Source organism: Phacochoerus africanus, chromosome 5 (assembly GCF_016906955.1).
Source record: "Phacochoerus africanus isolate WHEZ1 chromosome 5, ROS_Pafr_v1, whole genome shotgun sequence".
Classification (NCBI taxonomy): domain Eukaryota; kingdom Metazoa; phylum Chordata; class Mammalia; order Artiodactyla; family Suidae; genus Phacochoerus; species Phacochoerus africanus.
The window spans coordinates 98,525,680-98,552,422 of NC_062548.1; the positions used below are offsets into that span (position 1 = coordinate 98,525,680).

The 26,743-nt window shown below is 48.0% G+C and overlaps 2 protein-coding genes across 3 annotated transcripts in view; one reads left to right on the forward strand and one right to left on the reverse strand.

Moving 5' to 3' along the window:
* RHOQ (ras homolog family member Q) overlaps nucleotides 1–5,262 on the reverse strand; it is a 42,446-nt gene extending 37,184 nt beyond the window's left edge. The window contains exons 1-2 of the mRNA XM_047782143.1: nucleotides 4,784–5,262; nucleotides 4,164–4,222 (exon numbers count right to left, since the gene is read on the reverse strand). Of these exons, the coding sequence (XP_047638099.1) occupies nucleotides 4,164–4,222; nucleotides 4,784–4,925 (201 nt within the window). The 5' untranslated portion in view covers nucleotides 4,926–5,262. The remainder of the gene's footprint in view (nucleotides 1–4,163; nucleotides 4,223–4,783) is intronic.
* Nucleotides 5,263–5,267: 5 nt separating this feature from the next.
* ATP6V1E2 (ATPase H+ transporting V1 subunit E2) lies at nucleotides 5,268–26,743 on the forward strand. Of its 2 annotated transcripts, none has more exons than XR_007135133.1 (3): nucleotides 5,268–5,548; nucleotides 6,437–6,512; nucleotides 16,210–16,842. XR_007135133.1 is itself a non-coding variant. In XM_047782141.1 (3 exons), the coding sequence occupies exon 3, from the start codon at nucleotides 25,884–25,886 to the stop codon at nucleotides 26,562–26,564; it is 681 nt and encodes a 226-aa protein (XP_047638097.1). In that variant the 5' UTR covers nucleotides 5,268–5,548; nucleotides 6,437–6,512; nucleotides 25,876–25,883; the 3' UTR covers nucleotides 26,565–26,743. The 2 variants fall into 2 exon arrangements, 1 of the variants encoding a protein (XP_047638097.1); XM_047782141.1 differs by lacking the exon at nucleotides 16,210–16,842 and adding an exon at nucleotides 25,876–26,743.

Below are 26,743 nucleotides of genomic sequence, written 5' to 3' on the forward strand. Positions count from 1 at the left end.
AACTGGGCATCCGTCCTTCCCTCTTCAGGGTATCAAGTTCCTGCCTTCCTGCCAAGGATTAAGAGATCAGCCTGGAGCCCGCAGCTCAAGAGCAGCTTGCCAGGCAGCTCCCACTGGCTCGTCTGCCAGAGCCAGAGCTCTTCCCACTTCCAAACAGTGCAGAAGCAGGAGGGACAATCTCACCCCTCCGGCCCCTCCCTGAGCAGACCATGGGGTTGCTACTGAGCCAGCCCCAAAGCCCTGATAGCTGGGCAAGAAAGGAGAAGAGGCCCAGGCCGGAAGCCAGACCCCTCCAGCAGGCCCCAGGAGGAGGAAGGAGCACCCTCAACTTCCACTCTGAAATGCTCGACAGTGAAATGTCTGGGCTGCTCCTGGGCCACCCAGGGGCTGGACCAAGAGAGGGGGCTAATGCTGGTGCGCTGGGGGTGCTGAGGGATGTGCCCGGGCAGAGCACGGGATGGGGACTAACACTGCCTGACACACTCTCTCTCTCTGCCAATAGCAGCAGAGGTTAAGGGGGAAGCAGAGTCTGCTCTGGAAGGCAAGAGGTGATCCGCTACAGCCATCTCTTCAAGTTCCCTAATAGGTTCTTTAATATATAAATGGGGCCATTGTTGCCTATGGCTTTGAAGAAGACCCCCAAGAGTAAGCACACAGCCTAGGAGTTCCAACCCAAGAGAGGTGCCGTTGCTGTCATTCAAACACAGTGAGCGTCCAAGTGGGCTGGTGAACATTTTAAAGGGTTACGAGCTTCCTCCTTATCCCTTCTTACCTCCCAAAGTAGAATCAACCAAAACCTATGTATCCTGCCTGGTTCTCAAATTCTAACTCTGTTTTTCTGTCTTTTTTTTCTTTTCTTTTTTAGGGCAGCACCCGCAGCATATGGAGGTTCCCAGGCTAGGGGTCCAATCTGAGTTGTAGCCGCCAGCCTACACGACAGCCACTTCATGAGGCCAGGGATTGAAACCGCATCTTCACGGATGCTAGTCAGGTTTGTTAACTGCTGAGCCACAATGGAACTCCAGCTCCTTTTTTTTAAAAGAGTTTTTCTTATATCACTGGGGATGCAGGTTCTGATGAAGTAAGGACACAACAAGGCATTTAAGCAGGGTGCACTTGACTGTGTCCGTGGGTCCAGGGGCAGGGCCGTAGGAACTATGAAGGACAAAGCTGGCACCACAGCTCTGCTGCAAAGGCTCTAGGATCTGGCATCCTGGTGGAATTTCTAGTAACTCCAGATATAATATGCTGCCCTCTTCCACCTGTGACCCCTCCCCTCCACCCACCCAAAACTGCCCACGGTGGAGCTCAACAGTCTCTCATAACATTCATTCCACATCTACTATGAATGCAGAACGGTGTCAGCTGCTTTGACATACATTCAACAATTTAAGCCAGCCTACAACACGGCAGTAAAGATTCAAATTATCCACATTTTTACTAGATCACAAAGACGGTTAATAACGTAGCTAGAATCACAGGACCAGCACAGCAAAGTGGAGATCCGGGCACAAATTTGTTTGGTTCCAGAGCCCATGGGTTTTCCTCTGCTGTCCATCAGGCTTAAAATTGACTCTCTACACATGTGCATGTGTACGTTTCTTTATCATTATTATTATTGTAAGATTAATCTGATACCAAATCATAGAGGCATGAGGTCTTCATGACCAAATATAACACAAATCTCCTACATAACAACACACACGAACAGGCATCCAACTCAGACGCGTCCACCTATGTTGTCAACATCCATGGCAGATCCCTACCTTAAATTTGTTCTTATGTACCCCCAGGTGCTTAGCACAGTGCTGGGTAGTGAGAGAAGTGGGCCCTCACTTAATCTCATTGATGATTATGTTGCTAAGATTTCTTATTAGCAATAAACCCTGGAATGTTATAAAATGAATTCATGCTAACTTTGATCCCAAAAGAAATGTCTTAAGTCATTGGGCGAAACACCAAGTGGGCTTCACATATGTCTTGGCCAACAGAGTATGTGTCCCACCATTGGGTAAAAACAGTAATATTTACACCTTACTAATAGGTTGATATCACTTGGTATATAGCTTACAATCTCCTCTGGAATCAGCAGTTGGCTCCTTGAATCTGGGTTCTCCCCTCTGTAGGGGTGTCATATCACCCCCACTCAGAAAATGGCTGTGAAGATCCCAGGTACCATGTCTATGGACACGCACGCAACCCTATCAACCCAGGTGGCATCGCAACCCTTCCCGTGGCTCCCCGTGTACACAACCACCTCAAACTAGAGCAGGTTGAGACCCATGTCCAAATCCCAGCAACACTCCGTAAGAGCTGTGTGACTTTAGATCTGCAACCCAGCTTCGCTGAGCCCTCGTTTCCTCATCTGCCTAAGAGGGAGGATCACTCATCTCATGGAGCTGTTGAGGGGTGAAAATACTCCTTGCATGTGGCTGCCCTGGGCCTGATAGGCAGAAGGAAGTCAGTAAATATGAGTCAGATTTGAATGTGCACAGAACAGCTCTGACATACACACGTCCTGTTGAATAAAGTTCGTGGTCAAAAAATGGTCACGGTGACAAGCAACAAAGAAAAGGGAAGAAGAGGCCATAGTGAGAGAAGTTAAAAGTCAACATGAGTCTCAAAAAGCTCTTCTTTCAACCAATAATTTCAACCTGCTGTTTAGCAACCATACGGCTTCAAAGTTGGTCTTATTTGATAAACCTGTTGTTTATCAACTATACTACTTAAAAGTTGGTCTTATTTGATTGAATGGGTTCTGCCTCTTGCCCTTCTTCCTAGCTGGCATGACAGAGTAAGTACAAGGCAGGCAATGAAAAACAACCCTTGGAAAGCTAAGAAGTGGTTGTACCGACCTGGGTCAGTTTGGCGAAAGGGGGTGGCCTCAGGCATCTCACATTGCCAATGGTTTCTCAGTTTTCAGATGCTCCTATCACTTCATGGTATAGAAATGAGGGATGCATCAAGATGCCCCCCCCCCCACAACAAGACATTTGTCAGACTAACCTGGAACTACAATTTTGACACCCAAATCTAGAAGAGCTACAGAGGAGAGCTCCTCTTTATTGACCTACCTGGTGTGTGCCACACTCAGTGCTAAGCATCTAACATATATGCCCAGGGGAATGGTGTGAATTTTTAAAACTCCATCTTACAGATAAGGAAACTCTACTATGGACATCCCCTAAAGACACTCTCTAAGGCCCTCAGCAGCTCACATGTCCTCAAGATCTCAAGTCTGGACAACATGTGGAAACTTCTGCCTGCATTTTCAGGTCTAATCACAGGGCTGGATTTTGCAAAACTTCATCACACACATCATCTTAGGCCCACAGCAAAAAAGGGTCTAGGAGGAGGGTGGTGCTGGGACAGAGACAGAGAGGAGATCTTAATCCTTTAGAAGCCACCTCTAATTTGCAAATAATGGTCCGAGGCTGACGGTGGAGGGTGCATTTTCTTTCTGCACAATAATCTCTCCCAAGGAAAACCCAGACAAAGTCACCTGGCCTTGCCAGGGAACAACAAAAAAACCTCTTCCTTCAAGATTCACACTGAACTCCTGACCCTTCCTTCTCTCCCTGCCCCAGGGAGTGGCTGGATGGTTGTTTCTTTTCTTTTTTTTTTCCCCTGCGGTCCTCTGGTAACACCACAAATTACGTTTTCAGGGACTCGAGTCCCAGAGTGCAATGATGTTGTAATAAACATAACCAGGACCAAATGCCTTCCCATCATATTAGATGATGCCATTTCCCACCAATCAGGCTCCTCTGGCGGGCAGACCACTCACCAATGAGGGACCAGACAAAGGCTGTGAGGGGAGACCTGGTCATCGCAACTAAAAATAAGGGCGCTTCAGGATTGGCCACTGCCACTTTGCAACAGGAGTTGGGACCCACACGCCAGGCACCAGACAGAAGGCACACACAGGCAAAAACTTTCAGCCCAGGGGTTCACGTGGGGTGGGCTGGTCCCGATGTTGCCAAGGTTTTTTGTTTTTTGTTTTTTTTTCCTTTTCCTAATTCGCTGACTTAAAAAATGAGATACTTGATCCAGAGGGAACCTCGCAGACACACCCTCGCTCCTAGACAGTTTCCAAGGCCCTTCGCAACCGTCCTGAATTGGGGAAAAGGAGGGGGGTGTCGGCCAGAGGCCCAGACACTCACCTGTCCGGCTGTGTCATAGAGTCCCAGGAGGTACTGCTTGCCCCCTACGGTGACGCTGACTGCAAGGGCAGAAGTGGGGGCGGGGAGAGAAGCTCACAATTATCTAGGCTCGGGGCGGTTTCGTTCCCCACCCGGACCCTCCTCTCCCAACCCAGCTGGAGGCACGCGGGCGCGCCTCTGGGGATGCCACCCCTTTTCCCCTGTGCCCGGCTCACCGGGAAGTGGCCTGAGGCCGGGGTACGATGTGGCCCCCCAGCTGCCCAATCTCTTTTCCCAAGTCCCATAGCCACGTTTCCCTCCCCCTCCTCCCCAAGGGCTTTGGGAAGTAAGGAAGGCGGCCCTAGGAAGGTCAACGAGGTCAGCCCAGGGCGCAGAGGGGGTTAGGAAGTACTGGGCGCAGGGACGCCGCACAGGGGTCGGGGGTGAGAAGAGGGGTGGATCGGGCAGGCGGGGGGCTGCCAGAGGGAAAGCCTGGGGGTGGGGCCCGGCGCCCCGCGGAGGGCGCGGCGGGGGAGGGGCGGGGAGCGCGCGCAGGGGAGGCGGCTAGGGGGCTCAGCCAAAGTTGCTCCAAAGTTCCCGGCCCGGGGAGCGGCCCCTTAGTCAGCACTTCCGAGGCTTACCTGCGTAGTGGTCGAAGACGGTGGGCACGTACTCCTCCGGGAAGGCGTCGTTGGCATAGCTCATGAGTAGGCAAGTCTTGCCCACCGCCCCGTCGCCGACCACCACGCACTTGAGCATCAGCGCGCCGGGCCCGTGAGCCATGCTGCGGCCGGCCGGCCTCCGGGCATGGTCCCCCCGGAGCCCCCGCCCCGGCCCCGGGCTCAGCCCCAGCCCGCCTGGGGGGTCCGCCGCCGCCGCTGCCGCTCAGCGCAGCAGGGCCGCCCCCCCGGCCCCATGCAGCGGCTCCCCCTGCCCGAGGGGAAGGGGCGGCGGGCCCGGGGCGCTGCCGCCGCCTCGGTCGCTGCCCGGATCCCCGCCCGGGCCCCGGTCGCCGCGCCTGCCCGCTGCCCCCGCTGTTCGGCGCCCGCGCCCTCTCCCCGGCCCAGCCTCCCCAGGAGGATCCGCTGGATCATAAGACTGGCCGGCCCCCGGGGAGACAGCAACTTTGGGGAGGGCAGCGGAGGGGAGGGGCCAGGCGGCTCTCCCCGCCCCGCGCCGGCCCAGGCCCCCTCCAGGCTCGGCCCGAGAGGAGGGCGGGCCCAGGCACCTCCCCCGATCGCGGGCCACCCGCCCGGCGCCCCCGCCCGCCAGCCGCGGGCTCCGGCGCCCCACGCCCAGCCTGCAGCCGCTGCTCGGCCCTGCGGGCTCACCCTAGCTTGACTCCCCGCGAGGGCTGCAGGGAGGGGGCGAGGAGGAGGAGCCGAGGAAGAGCGAGCGGGAGGAAGGTGAGGCTGGGGGAGGGGGCTGGAGACCAGCACTCGGGAGGAGCCGAGGGCTCCTCGCGAAAGTACCGGCAGCTCTCAGAAGCGTCCAAAGCCCCCGATGCTGGGAGAAGACGTGGAGGCCTCCTGGGGAACCACGAAGACTGCTACGATGACGCAACAGTCATGCAAAATTATACATATACATTTAAATTCCACCCGGAAGGCAGGATCCAGCCTATCGGCCTCTAAGTGCACGACAGAACTAGAAATCGGGAAGGAAGAAAGGCCAAGAGAGCTAAAAAAAAAAAAATTTTTTTTTTTTTTTTTTTTTAAGGCGCGCGGAGTGATGGGGCAGGGGTGGTGGTCCATGAGCTGGAAAGTGGGGACTTCTGGTTTATTGTTTGGTTCCCCCCTCCCACCACCACCAGCCTATGCTGTTCGCAGCAGAGCTTGAATCATTTACTATGAATCTGGTGACTAAGGGAGTTACAGCATCTTGAACCACGGATGCATTCCCCCCTTCCCCCGATCCGTCAGAAAAGGGAGACTCCGAGTCTGTGGAGGCGGCAGGTGTACCTGTGCTCCCCCTACAGGCGACATTCTCTGAGGCCCCTTTGTGGTCCCCGTGTCCCTCGAAGGTGTTAGGTTGTGGTCCCTGAGGAGTGACACACTCTAGAGCTCTAAGACGTGGCTTGTGATCCAAGCGACATCTCCTATCCTCCTGCCTGGAAGAAGCTTGAAAACACCCGTCTGGCCAGGTCCCATTCACTGGCCAACAATGCTCCTTCTAACTTTAGGCCCTGGGGGAGAGGGGTGGGGGAAAGTGGATACCCCACACGTTGACACCACGCCCCCCCTTCCCCTCAAGTGCTGACTTGTGTTCAATCGATTCCTTTCATCTCTTCGCAGAATCAGAAAATGCTATTCTGAGAGGCACTGCCGAGGTCAGCTGGACCATCTCTCTTATATCTCCCTGAGATTGTAGGTAAGCGAATTGAGACACACAGAGGTGAAGTGGTTAGTTATCGCAGAGGCCTCCAGCGAATTCTAGCATTCAAGGACTTGGAACACACCTTGGGAAATGCTCAGTTGTGTCCTCATGCCACACTTCCCAGGCCTCAACTCTCAACCCCAAATCCGATTTCCACTGTCCTGGAAGATTTCCTGGATTATTGAAAGTTCCTCGTGGGGTCCCACTGAAAGTCTCACCAGGCCCCCTCCATTTGTGTCTGAGTGTGGGTATTTATATTGCCAAACGCTTTAGATTATGCAATGACTCTGGAAGATACTCTGTGTGTGCGGAATGACAAGTTAAGGAAGGCAGTTCAGTGCCTTGAAGTCGGATCTTGGTTCAAGGCCAGTCTCTAGTCACTGCCACTTCCTTATAAAGGGGAAGAAAAGAGAACTTGACCCCTTTGCCACAGGATCACTTCTTCAGGCAGTATTTGCTGGAGCTAGAATTCTGAAAGGAGGGTCTATGAGGAGAGGTGTAGGAGCTACTAGAGTGCACTCAGCCAGGAGAGGGCATTTGGTTCCAGCTCTGACACTAGTTAGCCCTGTGACTTTGATCGTGCCACTTTTTTTCTTGGGGCCTCAGCTTTCTTATCAATAAATGTGAGCTCATCCATAAGGGTGAAATCAGGGTCCACCCTCGAGAACTCTAGGGCCTTACAGCATGTGTCCTGAGAGATCCTGGTAAAAGCTTTGGGCCAGGGAAATAGCAGTTGCTGGAGACATGGGGCAGGCCTTTACGAGGGATAACTAGGTCTGTCCCAGGTCTGTAGAGGGGACGCTTCCTGAGGCTCCCCCTCTTCAGGACTCGAGGCTCCCAGTTCTTATGCTCCTTTTCAGAGGGATGGGCATTTGCCAGGGATCCAGGGAGCTGGAGGATCAGCTCCAGAACCTTTCAAAATGGAAGGGACTCCAGGTTCTTTGGAAAGAGCTCTGGGAATAACAGAAGACTCCAAGCGGGGAACTGATGTCAGATGAATCATGCAGTGGTGACTTCATTGGTGATGGTGACCTCATCTTTTTGGCCCATGGAAAAGCCAAAACTGACTGCCAGGAGTACTTCGAGCTCTGGGCTGATTCCACCAGTTGCATGTGGAGTAGGAGCAGGAGTGGAGAGTTATTCTGACGCCCAGCTCAGCCCACTGATGGGTTAGCTGGAAGGACCAAACAGATCTCAACAGATAATCACTCTATAATGTGATCAGTGTTGTGGGAGAGTATAGAGAGCAGTCTTCTTGGAAGTTCAGGGAGATGATTCCTACCTCGTTCTGAATGTACTGAGGAAGGATTTTTTTTTTTTTTATTGGAATATAGTTGACTTACAATGTTGGGTTAGTTTCAAGTGCACAGAAACGTGAATTGGTTATACATATATATCCATTTCTTTTCAGATTCTTTTCCTGTATAGATTATGACACAGTAATTGAGTAGATTTCCCCGTGCTGCACAGTAGGTCCTTGTTACTTATTGGTTTTAGATATAGTAGTGTGTTTATGGCAAGCTGAGGAAGGCTTTGCAGAAGGATGTCATTGGCCTGGAGTTTAAGAGGCCAATAGGAATAAGATAGGAATGCCTGGGAAAGCCTGACCTCCTCCCCACCCCCATCCCCAGGGGAAGAAGGAACAGCGCACAGCTTCTTGGGAATGTTGAGCCTTGTAGGGTGGACAGAGTACAGGATTAGTAGTGCGGGGGAACTGGTTTGTATTTAATTGGGAACTCGGTAATGCCACCAGTCCTTGGGCCTTTCAAAGCCATGTGAAGGGGCACACAGGGCACTACCTGGGCTGGGCACTCTGTGCACTGCACCAAGGCGAACGGAGAAATATGGCCCATGTGATACCCATAACACCATGACCCTGGCCCAAGGCTGTGTTCATTGGGAAAGGGGGCATGTTTTTCTTATCACAGATGCAACTTCTGCTTGTCACACCTGTGTCCTTAGGGCTACATCCACCCCTAAAAGAGCACCTCTTCCTACTTAGCAAAAGACAAAGGCACTATCTCGGTAAACAGTGGCTCTGGGAGTGAGGAGGTGACGAAGGAAGGAAAGGAGAATTTGGAGAGTGTCTGCTGTATGCTGTGCCTGGGCACTGTCCTGAGTCTTTGATGCTCCTTCTGGGGGTCAGCCTAGTTCACCCCCCAAAGAACCATGCAAAATAAAATTTGTAGAAACTCTCTATTGGTTTGTCTGTCCAGAGAGCACCCTGTGCTTCTGCTACATGTTCTTTCTGATGTAATCTCTCTGATCATGTACTTTAGATGGAAGCTGCCTTCTTCTTACACATCCTGCCCCTGACCCCCAGGAATCATCCCTGGCTGGGCACCTGATCCCAGATGGCACAAAGAGAACCCTTCCTGAGTGGTTTGGATTTGGGATTCAAAACAAGAGTCACCTCTCTTTTACTAACCTAACTGGAAGATGTGAACCTGTAGGCTATGGGTCATTCATGTTTCATGATTCAGCCTTTGACAAAATAGCCAATCCAAGGAAATGGAGCAAAAATGCAGAGAGAGGAGTTCCCATTGTGGCCCAGCGGAAATGAATGTGACTACTATCCATGAGGACTCAGGTTCGGTCCCTGTCCTCACTCAGTGGGTTAAGGGTCCAGCATAAGCAGCTTGGATCTGGCGTTGCTGTGGCTGTGGCATAGGCCAGCAGCCACAGCTCCAATTCGACCCCTAGCCTTGGAACCTCCATGTGCCTCAGGTGTGGCCCTAAAAAGACCAAAAAAAAAAAAAAAAAAAGCAGAGAGAAGCATAAAAGGAGAGATAACCTCCCTGCCCACCCCACTGGAAAAGGCAGAGAAGACAGGATATTTGTGAGTTCCTGCTCCTGATTATCCCTGAGGCCCTGTTGCACTACTGTTCTTTATTTGGTCACTTGAGTTAATAAGCACCCCCCTCCCTTTTCGCCTAGTGACTATGGGTTGGTTTTCCATCACTGGTACTCAAAGGAATCCTGACTGTGGTAGTATTATCACTATAGCTGAGAGAGGTGATGTGCAGAGAAATTCAGAAATTTGCCCAATAGCTGGTAAGTGGCAGAGCTACCCTTCAGAATGATCTATCTTCAGAGCTCGTGCTATTTCCCACAAGAAGGAAGTATCCAAAGTTTTTCAGTAGGAAAATGACAAGTTTAGAGCTGTCTTTTGAGAAGATTCCCCTGGGAGTGATGCAGAACATGGCTTTAGAGAGGACGGGAGTGAAGGCGGGGAAAGTGAAGAAGAGAGAGGTCATGACAATCTGAAGCAGCCATGGCAGTGAAAATGAAGAGGAGGCTGTGGGGAGCAGGGAATCTTTTTTTTTTTTTTTTTTTTCCTCTTTGTAGGGCCACGCTTGCAGCATATGAATGTTCCCAGTCTAGGGATGGAGTAAGAGCTGCAGCTGCCAGCCTACACCACAGGCACGGCAACTCCTGATCTGAGCCATGTCTACAACTTATGCTGCAACTCATGGCAACACTGCATCCTTAACTCACTGAGCCAGGCCACGGATCGAACCTGCATCCTCATGGATCCTAGTTGGGTTCGTTTCTGCTGAGCCACAGTGGGACCTCTGAGCAGGGATATTTGGATGACTGAATCCACAAGGCTTGATAATCCAGCATGGGGAAGGGCTGGGATAACTCTGATTCCATTGACGTATTCCCCCTCTCTTTTCCTTTTTATTTTATTTTATTTTATTTTATTTTATTTTATTTGCTTTTTTAGGGCTGCACCCACGACATATGGAAGCTCCCAGGCTAGGGCCTACACCACAGCCACAGCAACACAGGATCTGAGCCACGACTGTGACCTACACCACAGCTCATGGCAACGCCAGATCCTTAACCCATTGATCGAGGCCAGGGATCGAACCTGCAACATCATGGTTCTTGGTGAGATTTGTTTCCACCGCGCCGCAATGGAAACTCCTCTTCTCCTTTTTAATCTCCTGTTCTGATCCTCTCTACTTCTTTGGGCTTCCTCCTCACTTTTAAAAACATTTCCATCTCCTCTTGGTGCCTAACCATGTGACCAACTGCTTAAATCAAGCTGATTGTAGAACTCCCCAAGGACAGTAGGTTTTTAAAATGTATTCATTTTTTGCCATTTTCTTTGTGTCCCCTCTCATCTCCCCCAGAAATGGAGAATGGATTCCAATTGATCATTTGGTGTCATGATGCTTTGAGTTGTGAGTTATAGGAAAGTCAACCCAAATTGGCTTCAACAGCAAAGGCAGTATATAGACTTCTTTGATTGAAACCTCCAGAAGTAGCTCAAGCTTCAGGCATGGCTTGATCAAAACTCTGGTTCTATTTCTTCAGCATTTCTTTCAGTTTTTCTCTTCTCTTTATGTCATCTTCCTATTTAGGTTCCTTTTTTCTTGAAAGCAAAACGGTTGTACCAGGTCCAGGCATTACCACCCATACACCACGCTGCCCAGGAGGAGAGAAAGCTTCTTTTGATTCACTCATTATACAAAAGTCTTGGATGTGCTCTGATCAGATCAGCTGAATTTATCCCTAAATCAGTCATGCTGGCCAGAAGAATGTCAGATGCTTATTGCCTTAGGCCTGGCCTGCTGCCCATCCCTGAAACCATCATTGTGAAAAGGGTCTGGGACTATGCTGATGGGCCCACCCAAGGCCAGGGTTTTACTCCCACTCAGATTCCATGGTTCCTGCACAGTGGGTGGCAGGCACGGGAATGTTTGTGGGGGAGGCAACCAGCAATATCTCTTACATCTGGCTTATTGCCCACCAGTCAGAGTTCCTGGGCCTCCCCAAGCTCTACTAGAAATAAAGAACTTCAGGAAAAGCAGATTTCAAGGGAAGAAAGAGATGAGAAGGATCCAAGTCAAATCTATGGTTTGTTTCAAATTTCAGTCCGTTGGTTTGGTCATGAATCCAGGCTTGGTCTGAATCCCTAATTCTTGGCCAATAGTAGGTACCCTTCAGACTTCCTTCTTAGAGTTATTGACAAGGAGGTCAAGTGGTTATCATCCTTTTGCCTGGTACACTCTGCTCTTCCTCTATGCTTCTTACCTCTGCACATACCCAGTATCTTCAGACTGCAGCCTCTTCACTCCCCAGGGCTCTCCTGTCTCTCAGATGCCACCTGGCCCACCTTCATAGCATCATGCCCTGTATCATTCCTATTTCTCTGTTCCTTCCTGCCACTAAAACCTTCCATCTGCATCCTTTTCTCTTAGGGCTCAAATGTACCGTACAATGCACAGGTTTGGTTGCTTGTTTGTTTTAGCCAAGATGTGAATGGCTTAAGCACTGCAGCAATTTCTTAAAGGTCAGAGGTTCCTCAGGATCAGAATGATAAATAAATTCAATAAATCTGGCTCACTTGTTTTTCACTTCCAGTTTTATTTCTAGAATGCCTCTAGATCTCGTTTTCTAGTTCATTATGTACCAGAAACTCAGAGGTACGCCCCAGCCTCTGAGAATTTTGCCTCAAGCACTCTTAATGATGTTTTTCCATCTTCATTTCTAACTCTCTCCTGCTGCAACCTGAGGTCAGGAGACCAGTTATTATAACTGATGGCATTGCCACCCTTTGCTGAATCATAGAAAAGGACACCACCTCAGAGGTTTCTGGGGTGGAATATTCATATGATCTGGGAGTGACCTCCTCCCAAAAGCTCCAAAGGAGGCTAGCTCATAGATCTCTCTTCCAGAAATGAAATTAATGATTTTATTCCAGCCTTCAGTCCTAAGAGCACCAGAAAACCACCTAAGATTCATTTATGACTGTTCTTCCATTCTGGATGGTTTGGTCACTGAGTATCATAGGCACACTTTCAATCTGGGGATTCTTCCATTTTCCAAGTCTTAGTGGGAAGAAAAAAATCTTCTCCTATGGAAGCTGAAAGTTATAGACTCTTGCTTTTCTTGTCCCACTCTATAGCTAGAGTGACGAAAAGCTAAACACAGGGCACATTAGCGTAGGGTACACATTCAGTACTAAACTGAGGAAGTGGCCCACAAGGGTGGGTGGGTGGTGGTGGTTGTGGTGTAATTGAGTTCCTGGTGCAGAAGTGACTGCTGTACATACTGTTTGTCTAGAGTTTGGTGGCAGCAATGATACCAGAAGTGGTTTTCTTTTTTTTTTTTTTGCTATTTCTTGGGCCGCTCCCGCGGCATATGGAGATTCCCAGGCCAGGGGTCCAATCGGAGCCGTAGTCACCGGCCTACACCAGAGCCACAGCAACACAGGATCCGAGCCGTGTCTGCAACCTACGCCACAGATCACAGCAACGCCGGATCGTTAACCCACTGAGCAAGGGCAGGGACAGAACCCGAAACCTCATGGTTCCTAGTCAGATTTGTTAACAACTGCGCCACGATGGGAACTCCCAGAAGTGGTTTTCTCATCAGACCACATCCCAAGGCATGTGTTGGGCATGGTTCCTGTAAAGACAGTCTTGAGCAGCTTCTCTAGCCTTTCCCTGATCCTGTGAGCTATGCATGATCCTTGGTAGTTCCTTTTCTGTTCAGTTAGCCACTGACAGCTTCTGTTCCTTGCAACTCCACCTCCTGAGAAGAGGTTGGAGGGATGCATCGCTATTCTGAATGTGCTTCACACAGAAAAAGCAGAGATTCCCTCTTCTACCATATCCAAGTATTGGTACTAGACCCATCTCTGTTTTAGTCCCTTCAAGCTGCTATAACAAAATGCCACACACTGGATAGCTTATAAACAATGAAGAGATTTAGCTTTCATCATTCTGGGGGCTGGAAGTTTGGAATTAGTGTACCAGGATGGTTGGGAGGGGGCCCTCTTCTGGGTTGCAGACTTTTTGTTGTGTCTTCACCTGGTGGAAGAAGCAGAGGGGCTCTGTCAGGCCTCTTTTATAAGGGAACTAATCCCAGTCATTAGGACTCTGCCCTCATGACCTAATCACCTCCCAAAGTCCCCTACTAAGACCATCATACTGGGCATTAGGTTCCAATGTATAAATTGGGGTCGGGGGGAAACATTAAACCTATATACTTTCCTAATGTAAGCAATTCAAAAATCACACAAAGTATATGAAGCCTCTGACTTTTTTTTTTCTTCTTTTTTTGGCCCCACCCTCGGCATGCGGAAGTTCCCAGCCCAGGGATGGAACCCACACCACAGCAGTGACAACGCCTGATCCTTAACTTACTGCACCACAAGAGAAGTCCTAAACACCTGTTTTTAGATACTGAACGTAGCATAGGCTCTAATTCCTGAAAGAAAGGAACAAATGAGGCAAGCCCAACTTCCTGTTAGAAATATTCTCTGAATTGCCGCACAGTGAGGGGAAACCCTGGCTGACCCCATAGTGGTCTTGCTGAGTTGAGGAGGTAGCTGGGGGGAGGGTTGAGGAGGCTTTTCAAGGCAAAGTGCCAGAGGGGAGGGAGTATGGGAGTTTAAAAAAGTCTCCAGCACCATCCTCTTGAGTCTGTGGCTGATATTAAGTTGCATATGCATAGAGTGAAATTCCAACAGTGTTTTGCAAAGAACTGCCAGGGAACTTGAGCTCATTGGTTCCCAGGGCTCACACACGACTGCGGGATGTTTGAGTTTCAACCAGCTAGTGGCAGGAGAACTTGTTGAATTTCCAGAGAATTCAGTAGAAATTCAAGAAGGGTTATGTATTAGTAGAAGGGCTAAATTAGCTCTAGAGTAAAAGCAACTCTAGACCCTCAAGCCTCATATAGAACAAGTTTATCCACTCTTATAATAACTGCTAGCCAAAACAAATTTCATTGTGTTTTTAAAGGACAGCAACAAAATATAGACCTTCAACAACATAAAACTCAGAATGTTAAGAATTACTAGATATCAGAATTCCCGTCGTGGCGCAGCAGAAACAAATCCCAACTAGGAACCATGAGGTTGGGGGTTTGATCCCTGGCCTCGCTCAGTGGGTTAAGGATCTGGTGTTACTGTGAGCTGTGGTGTAGGACCCAGACGTGGCTTGGATCTGGTGAGGATGTGGCTGTGGCTGTGGCCTGCAACTGTAACTCTGATTAGGCCAGGGAACCTCCCTGTGCCGCAGCTGTGGCCCTAAAAAGCAAAATTAATTAATTAATTAAATTTAAAAAGGGGTTGCAAATATACCCAAGGATTTAGAGGTAAATGTGAACATGGGAAGGAAGGAAGGAAATGGAAGATATAAAAAAGGAACCAAATTGAACTTTAGAAGTTAAGAATATAATACCTGAAATGAAAAATTCACTGACTGAACTTAACAGCCAAGTGGACCTTGTAGAAGAAAATATCTGTGGCACTGAAGACACAGCAATAGAAACGCTACAAACTAAAGCACAGAGAGAAAAAGACTAATAGAATAAAAAAAAAAAAACAAAAAACAAGAAACACAGTAGCTGTATCCTAAACTGTGTATTCCTGAGACCTTCCATTAAAGATGGGAATTTCCAGCAGTTGCCATTAGAGCAGGGCTCACCTTCAGCCCCTTTGCCACAATGTGGCCAAATAGGTTGTAAAAATGCTGAAGTAATTGTATGTTGTTGGTAAATGCTCCCATACCCTGAACCCACCCCACCCCCAGCATGCTCCAGTCAGCCCAGGACTCTCCCTGGCTCCCTCTGACCTCCTGAATCAACATCAACCCGCCACCCCCAGCAGCAGAAAGCCTTCAAGACTTTGCTGGAATAGAGGCAGGACCCCTCTGGTTGATTAGTTGTTAATTATATTGAGTGTCACCCCGGAGGGGGGTAGGCTAGGATTATGGGAGCCCTGCCTGGGACTTCAGGTCACCACTCAGAGTAGAATAGCCTCGACCAGAAGACTCTGGGCAATAACTTTTATTTGATTCCAATTGAGCTATGTTCCAGGAATGTGGGCAGGACAGGAGGAGGGGTCCCCCTGAGGCAGCCACTGCAGCACCTCTTCCCATCTTCACATTCCTCTCTCCTTCATCTGAAAGAGGGTCGCAGATCCCCGAGGTTGTAGCAGACTCTAGGGGAGAGTCTTTCCTCACCACCCATCCATTCGTCTATGGGTCCAACAAATAATTATTAAGCTACTTCTGTAAGTACTGGCCTCTGGGTAAAGGGCTAAGATGAGTGCACAAGGGTCAGAAATAGGATGTTTCCCAACACGGTTATTGCGTAAGTCCCTATGCATGGTGGGGGAATGGAGTTGAATGCACACGCTCTCTTCTTTGCACACCAGAAACCAGAAACCCCTGTGTCACGGGTTGAGTTGTGTCTCTCAGCAGAGGGGAGCCCAGTTGGGACCTATCACAGTGAGAGTTAAGTCAATACTAAAGGAGCGTTTGGCATCTGAATGCATCCCCTGAGCTGGGGACAGGTAGCACCCATGCTCCTGGAGTTCCCAAGCAAACAGAGCATCTCTCCTCTCTGGGGGGGCCATCCCTGACCACGATCACAGGCTAGGGGCATGGCCAGCCAGCTCCTTATGAAGGGCCATGTCCCCTGTGCTCCATGCCGATCTCCAACCCACCCTCTGCTTCCAGGCAGCTTTCTGGGGCTCTAACTATTGGTCACTACCTACCTCCCCACAAGCAGCTTGAGGAGCACAGTTCTAGGAGGGACAGCATGACGGGTGAAGTGTTTTGTGGATGATGACATGGGACATTCACCTCGCACTTTACAAACCTTCCTCACCCCTCCTGTCATTTGGCTTTCACCAAATTCCCTTTAACACTCTTTTTGTACACAGATGAGCCTTTGTGTCTTTATCCAGATGGAATTCAGGCAGATTTTGAGCCTTCATCTTGATCATCCAGCCTGTAAGTGAATGATATCAGGACCAAAACCCCTACCTCTGCTGCTCCCTCCGACTCACTTCTCACAACACCAAGCTGTGGCCCATGGGGGACACCTGAGGCTGAGAGAGGACCCCAGCCCTCAGTTATCATCCCGTGATGTCCTGTGACTACCCAGCCCACAGGGCACCCTCAGTAAACATTAACCATATAAGCTGCTTGTACATCACGCAGCCAGAATCCCATCTCCACCTTTGCAAAAGGCCTGTTTTGGGGGTGAATACTTTGGTAAATGGATTGAGGGGGACCTTCCAAGGGTCTGCTTGAGTAAGGATTGTTGCTTAACTGCTTTTCACAGCTCACAGCAACGCTGGATCCTTAACCCACTGAGCAAGGTGAGGGATCAAACCCACGTCCTCATGGATACTAGTCAGGTTGTTTACTGCTGAGCCACAACAGAAACTCTGAGGTCAGTGTTTTTTCAACATTTTGTACCACAAATACATTTTCACTGTGAACCAGTTTACATACGTACATATATGTAAATACGTACATACATGTAAATCATATACCTAACAAAAGTTTGACAAGGCAATATGTACCCTTGTAACCTGTTATGGACTCTGGGTTTTCTGTTCCATTTGGTTTCACACCCCTCACTTTGAAAAACCCCACTATAGAGCTCTGTTTGTTGGGTGGCCTCCTGGCTGGTAGCTGGCATCGAGTGCTCAGGACCACACAATGATAAAAACCCCTACCACTAAACAATAAGGACAACCTGATTTTAAAAGTGGGCAAAGGGCCTGAATGGACGTTTCTCCGAAGAAAATATGCAAGTGACCAAAAGGCTATGAAAAGATGTTCCACCTCACTAATCACTAGGAAAATGCAAAGCAAAACTACAGTAATATCAAAACTGTCTCACACCCACTGGGCAGGCAGAAAATAACACCCAGAAAATAACAAATATTGGTGAGGATGCAGAGAAATTGGAACCCTTGTTGCCTGGCTGTTGGGATTATAAAATGGTACAGCCATTGGAAGATGCGATGGCAGGTTCCTCAAAAAAAAAATAAATAAATAAACCGCATTGCCATGTGATCTAGCAATTTCACTTCTAGGTGTCTCCTCGAAAGAACTGAAAGCGGGAACCTGAACAGATCTTTGTACACCCACAGTCATCGCAACATTATTCACCGTAGCCAAAGGGTGGAAGCAACCCAAGTGTCCATTGATGGCTGAACAAATATGATGTGGACACACAATGGAATGCTCTTCAGCCTTACAGAGGAAGGGAATTCTGACTTGTGGATGAACCCTGAAGACATTATGCTAAGTGAAATAAGTCAATCACAGAGGACACATATGAAATGATCCCACTTCTATGAAGTTCCTGGAATAGTCAAATTCATAGAAACATGGTGATTGCCAGAGGCTGGTGGGGGTGGGCATGGGGTGGGGGCCAGGAAAGAAGGAATGGGCGGTTAATGTTTAATGGCTACAAAGTCCTGGAGAGGGATGGTGGCATCTATGGCACAGCAATGGGAATGTGTTTAATGCCACTGATGAACATGACTTAGGCATTAAAATGACACAAATTTATCTTAAGTATATTTTACCACCATAAAACAAACAAGATAAATGGATTTTACTTTTAAAATGGGTTTTCTGGCTTCTCTAAAATAGCAGATCTTAGGTCCTCAAGTCCCCATTTCCTAAGGCAGCAGAGGCCTGGGTTCTTTAGGCAGGGATAAAATGGAAGGGCTTTATTTGGGAGGAGGGGAAAGAGACCACCACTGAAAATCTTTCATTAATGCAACTTTGTGGCAACTTGCTTTTAAGGAGAACTTGATTTCTTGGAAGTAACCTTCCTGCAGATGTTTGAAAAGGAGAAATTAAGTTGCGAATTTTTCATGCAAATGATTTGGGGAGAAATGTTTTTGACCCTACCTGGTTCTCCCCTTTATTATTATCTTCCTGGCTCCTGTGGGCATCAGCTTTCTCCAGGCCCGAGCAAAGCCTGCTTTGCCACTGGGAGTTCCTCGATTAAAACCGTATGTGGCCCATTAGTCATCAGCAGTTGAAACAGAGATAGAGCTTTGTGGATACTTCGGCTTTCCTCTCTGGGTGTCTCCTTTTACTTCCAGACTAAATGAACTCTCTGGCGGTTGCTTGTTCTCCCTGCCGCCTGCTCTGGAGGGAGCGGGGTGCATCACACTTTTTTCCCACATCTCCATGCTCAGCTGAGCTGCTCGGCCGTGTGGGTGGCGCTGCAGCAGGTGCTGCCAGGGCCGGACCCTGAGTCATCAAACCTGCAGACTCTTTTACATCATCTCCTCCCATCCCAAACCTCTTTTCTCATGTTCTTGCCCGAGCCCTCATCCATGCAGCTTCAACCTGGTCATTGCGTATAGCCAGACTCTCCTGCCTCCACCACCACCAGGCTAATCTTTCTCAACCCAGGTTCGGCCCAGTTACATTCCTGCTCAGAAGAAGCCTTTGATGGGTCTCCTTAGCCTAATGCCCCAGCTCTCAGTCTGACATTTCAAACCTTCCCCATTCGAACTCCAGCTCCTTTTCTTAAAAAAAATTTTTTTATTTTTTTCCATGGTACAGCATGGGAACCCAGTTACACTTACATACATACATAATTTTTCCTCCCATTGTCATGCTGTGAAGTATCTAGACATAGTTCTCAGTGCTATACAGCAGGATCTCATTGTAAATCCATTCCAAGAGCAATAGTTTGCATCCGTTAACCCCAAGCTCCCGATCCTTCCCACTCCCTTTCCCTCCCCCAGGTCAATCACAAGTCTATTCTCCAAGTCCATGATTTTCTTTTCTGTGGAAAAGTTCATTTGTGCTTTATATTAGATACCATATATGAGGGCTATCATGTGGTATTTGTCTTTCTCTTTCTGACTTACTTCACTCAGGATGAAAGTCTCTAGTTCTATCCATGTTGCTGCCAATGGCATTATGTCGTTCTTTCTTATGGCTAAGTAGTATTCCATTGTGTATATGTACCACATCTTCCTAATCCAATCGTCTGTTGATGGACATTTGGGTTGTTTCCCCAGCCCTCTTTCTAGACATTGCCCACTCCTGCTGCCACTGCAGGCCTCTCTGCTGCTGCTCCAAACCAATCCGTTCTCTGCACTTAGACGTCCTACACATGCCTGCAGCACTCTCCCTGTCTAGACAATCTCACTCTCCTCCTGCTTCTCAGAATTGTCCACCCTTGAAGGAATTCCCATTGTGGCTTAGAGGTTAACGAACCCGACTAGCATCCATGAGGACATAGGTTTGATCTCTGGCCTCGCTCAGTGGGTTAAGGATCCAGCGTTGCTGTGAGCTGAGCTGTGGTGTAGGTCGCAGATTCGACTTGGATCCCGTGTTGCTGTGGCTGTGGTGTAGTCTGGCAGCTACAGCTTCGATTCGACCCCTAGCCTGGGAACCTCCATATGCCAAGGGTGTGGCCCTAAAAAGACAAAAAGACAAAAAAAAAAAACGAAAGAAAGAAAGAAATTGCCAACCCTTCAACGCCCATCTGTACTTCTCCCTCCTGGGTTGACTCCTTGCCCAGAGGACTGTTCCTTCAGCCAAAGCCTGCAGCCACTCAGCCAGTGTCCTCTCCTGGCTCTTATCCCATCCCGTGTTGGGTGCCAGGTACCTTTCCATGTATCTGAATCAAGGTCCTCTCTGGGAACCCTAAGGCATTTCTTCAAGTCTGGTGTCTATAACGACTCGATCAATTCTTGTCTATTTGGATAAATCCTCCTTAATGAATCCTACCAACTTGCTACCTTTTCCAGGTGACCTGCCCCCAGTGAAAGCATCTGTGGTTACTAATGAATGGTGTGTCTCAAACCACCGCTACATGGTTTGCCTGACTGCAGAGCAATTCATTAAAAGCCACGGTGAGCTTGGGAGGGCATCTTAGGGATTGGATTCCTTCATTCATGTAGGTTTCTTGAAACCAACACTAACACTTGTGATTTCTTATAGACCACACTCTAGTGTGATTACCTGTTTACCTGTTGGTCTCCCCCGTGGCATCGTGGGCCTGGGAGGCAGGGCTGCTGTCCCTTATTCTCTATCTCCAGTGCCCACACAGTGGCTGGCACATAGTAGATATGCAGCAAATATTTGTCGAAAGACATAAAAGGGGATGCCCCTTTCCCACATATTGAGGATTTAAAATCCCCTCCACCCCACTTCCTGGTCCCTGCGAGTTGTCCCGTCCCCATCTCCCTCTGGAAAGCCCCATGCTTTCCTCACTCTGCAATCTCTACGTGTCTGGAGGCGCAAGTTTGGTGCTGCTTCTCTTCTGGCGAGGCGTAGGGAGCCCATACCCAGACACGTCTGCCCTCAGACTTACTTACAAATCCCAGCTGGAAGGAAGAACAGTTGCTTCAAGGTCTGGGCAGGGCTCCAGGCTGACAGACACATCTTGTCCACCAAGCACTCCAGCCTCTTCCCTCTCATGGTGATGGGGATCCCCCGGGTGCACGCTGGCTCACACAGGCGAGGGCCAGGGAAGAGGGATTTCCAACGTCACACTTCCTCTAAAGACCCCTCCTATGCCCATGAATACAAAATGAGCAGTTTTGAAACATCTCCCTCCCCAAGTCATGAGGAGGGGTTTCTGGGGATGCTGGCAGGGTCCTGTTGCTTAAACTGGTGCTGGTTACAGGATATTTGCCTCCTAATAATTCATGAAACCACACACGTTTTCTGAATGTGTGTTGTACTTCACAATCAAAAAGAAAAAAGTACCCCCTCCCCTCTCCCCAGCCCCAAACCCTTAATCCAATCAGTTCTTGTTTAACCAGTGCCTATCTGCATCCAATCCCAGCTGGAGAAGGAGATTCTTGTCCTCAAGGAATTTCCTTACGGAAGCGAGGAACTGGAGCATCAAAAGATTCTGAATCCAGCTCTGAGTTATATCTGGAAAATAGGCTACGCTGTCATTATTTTGAGGATGAGACCAGAGGTCAAGGAGGTGGTGGGACTGGAAGGCAGCTGAAGATGTGAATGGGATTTGGGTAAGCAGAGAGGAGCAGAGGAAGGCATTGTAGCTCAGAGGACTGTATGCTCAAGAGCTGTTTGGTGGTGCTGAGCCTGATGTGTTTGGGGGGGCAATGAAGAGACCCTGGTACTGAAGAGTTTATGGGAGTAAGACTGTCTTGGAGAGCTGTAGATGCAGCTCCCAGCTCCAAACAAAGGCAAGGTGGATGCCATTCAGAGGACAAGCCTGCCTTGTTGGAATGGAGGGTCCCTGCACCTTCGTGCAAGAGCAGACATGTGTGTTTCACATTTCTTTGCTTTGTTGTTTTGCTCAAGCCACAGGCTCCTGTGGACTCATAATCCCCATCCCAGACAGACTGGAAGTTATATCTGCCAGACACATTACATGGGCACCCGCGTGCCTGCATAGAGAGACACTTGCTCAATCCCTGACTTTCAGCCCTGCCCCACCCTGCAGCTGCCTTCAAGTCCCAGGACTGATAAACTGCTTAGATGTGGGAGTCACAGAGGAGGCATGAGAACTCAGGACTGCAGATTCAGGGACTGCGACAGGCTGTGGGATGACTTCACCCCACCCACTGACAGGCTGTGAGATGACCCCACCCCACCCCCAGCCCAAGAGCCCTGGGACTCTGGGACTTCACCCACCATCACCAGGGATGTGGCTGGCCACCTGAGACCATGGGTGAATATGCCATCAAGTGCTGGGGGGTCCCAAAACTCCATGCAGGGTTACTAGGTTTAACACAAAGGAGCAAGACTAGGATGTATTTCTGGTTACTTTAGGGAGTGGAAATCAAATCAATCATAAGGACTCTTCACACAAAGAGTGACTGTGATGAGGCTTAAAGGGGAGAAGAGCTAGTAATGATAATAGCAGGAGTAGGAGTGATGCTGATGACGATAACTACTGAGCATGAAGATTAATTATGTGCTTAGGGAGTTCCCGTCGTGGCGCAGTGGTTAACGAATCCGACTAGGAACCATGAGGTTGCGGGTTCGGTCCCTGCCCTTGCTCAGTGGGTTAACGATCCGGCATTGCCGTGAGCTGTGGTGTAGGTTGCAGACGCGGCTCAGATCCCGCGTTGCTGTGGCTCTGGCGTAGGCTGGTGGCTACAGCTCCGATTCAACCCCTAGCCTGGGAACCTCCATATGCCGCGGGAGCGGCCCAAGAAATAGCAACAACAACAACAACAACAACAACAACAAAAATTATGTGCTTAGCATTGTGCTAAACATTCACTTCTTTTAGTTAAGCCTCCCAATAACCCTATGATGTGGACGCTATTATTTCCCTGATACAGATGAAGAAACTGAGGCTTCAAGGCACAAGCTGCTTTCCCAAAGTCATACAAAAGTTCAGAACACTGACCTGAATTGCAGCAATCTTACTCCTGAGCCCATACTGTGGAAGCTGGCGATGTCCCCTTAAGCCTTGTCTGGGCTTGGAGAGGATGTCCAAGCTAAGAGTGCGCCAGCCCCTGCGGCGGGTGTGGCACTCTTAAAGGCCATCTGACAAATTTTGCTTGCTCTGATTTCTCATTAAACAGCCTTTGCTTCCCCTGTGACACTACAGGGAAAGAGGGCCATGCCCTGCCAACATGACAGCTGTATTTTTCATTAGTAAATTAATAAACTGGCTGCCTGGGTTCACGCACACATGTATTCGTTCCTGATGGCTGGGTTAAGGTGACCCTACCCCAGAGCCGAAACCCACCATGTGCCAACTTAATTGAGATTCTGGGCATGCAAGGGTAGCCCCCAGCAAGGCCTCTATGCCAAGGAAATTCCTCTTGTCCTCCTCTTGGCTTCCTTGGCCTGCCTTCCCCAGTGATAGCCTGGCTCTTTGGATTCGAGCTGCCTGGTCCGACTATGAGGGTCGTCTGCAGAGAGAAGGAAGCAACAGTGCCAGGTTCCAGTGCACATTCCAAGTTCCACATTCTGTGTGCAGACTCCTGGCGCCAGGGAAAGGCTGGCCTTTGGCAGGGGACTGGTGAGGCTTTGTCTGGTGCGTGTTTTCCTCTACACACTTAACCTGGGGCTCCCTGGTTCTCCCGTGCTCTCTGCTTTCATTGACAATGGCTCCCAAAGCTGGAACGTTACCCAGACGGCGCTTTAAAAAGTTTTCTTTAATGAGCTTGTCTTATTTAGGAGCAGAGAATGTTTGGTCTGTTTACAGAAGTGCAGTTTAAGAAAAATTACATCCTGGAGTTTTTTGGGGGCCTAGCGGGTTAAGGTTCTGGTGTTGTCACTGCAGTGGCTCAGGTCACTGCTGAAATGTGGATTCTACCCCTGGCCCAGGAGCGTCTGTGTGCCAAAAAAAAAAAAAAAAAAGAGAAAAGAAAAGAAAAAAAGGAAGGAAGAAAGAAAGAAAAATTGCATGCAAAAATAATGGGGAATGTTGAGGCTGAATCATTTTCTTTTTAACTTGCAATGACAGTTTGTAAGGTGGAACACAAAGTCTTGGTCTTTGTCACAAACACTGGGTTGTTTTTCCAGCAAGCTTGGTGAGTGGTGTATCCTTCTGGAGGAGCATTCTATCTTTTATTTTTTTTAATTGTAAAAAAATAACATGAAATCTATCCTCCTAACAAACTTTTAAGTGTCCAGTACAGTTTTAATTATATGCACAGTGTTGTACAGCAGACCTCCAGAACTTTTTCATCTTGTATGATCAACATTCTCTACCTGTTAAAGAGTAACTTCCTAATCTCCTCTTCTTAGCCCCTGGAAACCATCTTTCTACTTTCTGCTTCTATAAATTTGACAACTTCAGATACCTCATTTCATTGTAGTCATGCAGTATTTGTCCTGTGACTGCTTATTTCACTTGGGATAATAATGTCCTCAAGGTTCATCCATGATATAGCGTAGGACAGGATTTCCTTGTTATGTATATTATAATATTTTCTTTATCCATTTAATCATCAGTAGACACTCAGATTGTTTCTACCTCTTGGCTATTGTGAATAAAGCTCCAATGCACATGGGAATGCAAAAATCTCTTTGAGATCCTGTTTCCCATTCTTTTGGACAAATATCCAGAAGTGGAGTTGTTGGATCCTATGGTGGTCTTTAATCCATTTTTAGTTCATTTCTGTGTGAGATGCAAGATAAGGGTCCAATTTCATTCTTTTTCCTGTGGATTTTTAGTTTTTCTAGTACCATTTGTTGAAGAAACTATCCTTTTCCCATTGTGTAGTCTTGGCACCCTTGGTGAAATTCATTTTACTGTATTTGTCTGGGTTTATTTCTCCGTTCTCTATTCTGTTATATAGGTTACCTATCTGTCAGTACCACACTGTTTTGATTACTGTAGGTTTGTAATATATTTTGAAAGTAGGAGTGTGAGGTCTCCAGTTTTATTCTTTTTCAAGATTGTTTTGGCTATTCAGGGTCCTTTGTGATTCCATTTGAATTTTATAATTCTTTTTCCTATTTCTTTAAAAAATGCCATTGGGACTTTGATAGCACTGAAATTGTACATCACTTTGAGCAGTATGAACAGTACTAAGTCTTCTAATCCATGAACATGGAATGTCTTTCCATTTATTTGTGTCTTTAAATTCTTTCAGCAGTGATTTACAGTTTTTAATGTTCAAGTATTTAGCTTCCTTGGTTAAATTTATTCCTAGAATTTTGTCCTTTTTGATGGTATTGTAAGTGGGATTGTTTTCTTAATTTTCTTTTTAGATTATCACTTTTAGTGTATAGAAACACAACTGATTTTTGTATGTTGATTTTGTATCTTTCTTTCCAATTTTGATGTCTTTTATGTCTTTCTCTTGTCTAATTGCTGTCACCGGGACTTCCAATAGTATGTTGAATAAAAGTGGCAAGAGTGGGCATCCTTGCCTGACTCCTGTTTGCAGTGAAAAAGCTTTCAGTTTTTCACTTTTGAGTATGATGTTAGCTATGGGCTTTTCATATTTATAATGAGGTAATTTCCTTCTATTCCTAGTTTGTTGAGTATTTTTGCCATGAAAAGGGGTATTTAATTTTGTCAAATGCTTTGTATACAACTATTGAGATGATCAAGTGACTTTATCCTTCATTCTGTTAATATGGTGAATCACATTGATTGATTTATGGATGTTGAGCCATCCTTGCATCCCAGGGATAAATCCCACTTAGTCATTGTGTTTGATTCTTGAATTCAGTTTGATAGTATTTTGTTGAGGATTTTTGCATCTTTCCATTCTCTTAGCTTGCTGTCTTAGTACTGACCCACTGCTGACTAGAAATCTCCTGGAGATCTATCCTAATTGTCTTGTTATTATTTGATGCCAAAAAAGGTGGGGAATATAGTAGAGGCATGGAACTCTAGGAACCCAGGTTTAAGCCTCTGTTATTCTAGGGTATGACCTTGGACCCTAGGGTGGCTTTCCCTCTATGCGTCTCAGTTTCCTCATCTGTGAAACTAGTTGCGATTAGATGGTCTCCTTGACCTTCCCTTTGGACTCTGCCTCTCTCCCTCCCTCATACACTCCACAGCTCAGAAAGTGGAACTCTGGAGTCAATCCTGAAACCCTGCCCTGTGTCAAAGAAACCAGAGGGTCCACCAGTTTTTCCTCCACCTCTGTTTTCAGGAGTAGCCATGGCTCTGAGTGATGTTGATGTGCAGAAGCAGATTAAGCATATGATGGCTTTCATTGAGCAGGAAGCCAATGAGAAGGCAGAAGAAATAGATGCCAAGGCTGAGGAAGAGTTCAACATTGAGAAAGGACGCCTTGTGCAAACCCAACGACTGAAGATTATGGAGTATTATGAGAAGAAAGAGAAGCAGATAGAGCAGCAGAAGAAAATCCAGATGTCTACCATGAGGAATCAGGCAAGGTTGAAAGTCCTGAGAGCCCGAAATGACCTCATCTCAGAGTTGCTGAATGATGCAAAGCTAAGTCTCAGCAGGATTGTGGCAGACCAGGAAGTCTACCAGGCACTGCTGGATAAATTAGTGCTCCAGGGTCTGCTTAGACTGCTGGAGCCTGTGGTGATCATACGCTGCAGGCCACAGGACCTCTTCCTGGTGAAGGCTGCAGTGCAAAAAGCCATCCCTCAATATACGACGATCTCCCACAAACATGTAGAAGTTCAAGTTGACCAAGAGGTGCAACTGGCTACAGATGCAGCTGGAGGTGTGGAGGTCTACAGTGGCGATCAGCGAATAAAGGTTTCCAACACTCTGGAAAGTCGACTAGATCTCCTATTCCAGCAAAAGATGCCAGAAATACGAAAGGCCTTGTTTGGAGCCAATGCCAACAGAAAGTATTTTGTATAAGACTCTGGAAAGTGAGGCTCATGTGGAACTTCTAAGCCATAAAAGCATAAGTTTTTAAAGCAAAGGAAACTAGTAATATCTCTTTCTCTTTTTTGTTCTGGTATTAGTCTATCTTCATGAAATCTCCTTTGACGAGCTAGTGGCATTATACTTTGGAATAAAACCTGACCTAATGCTTA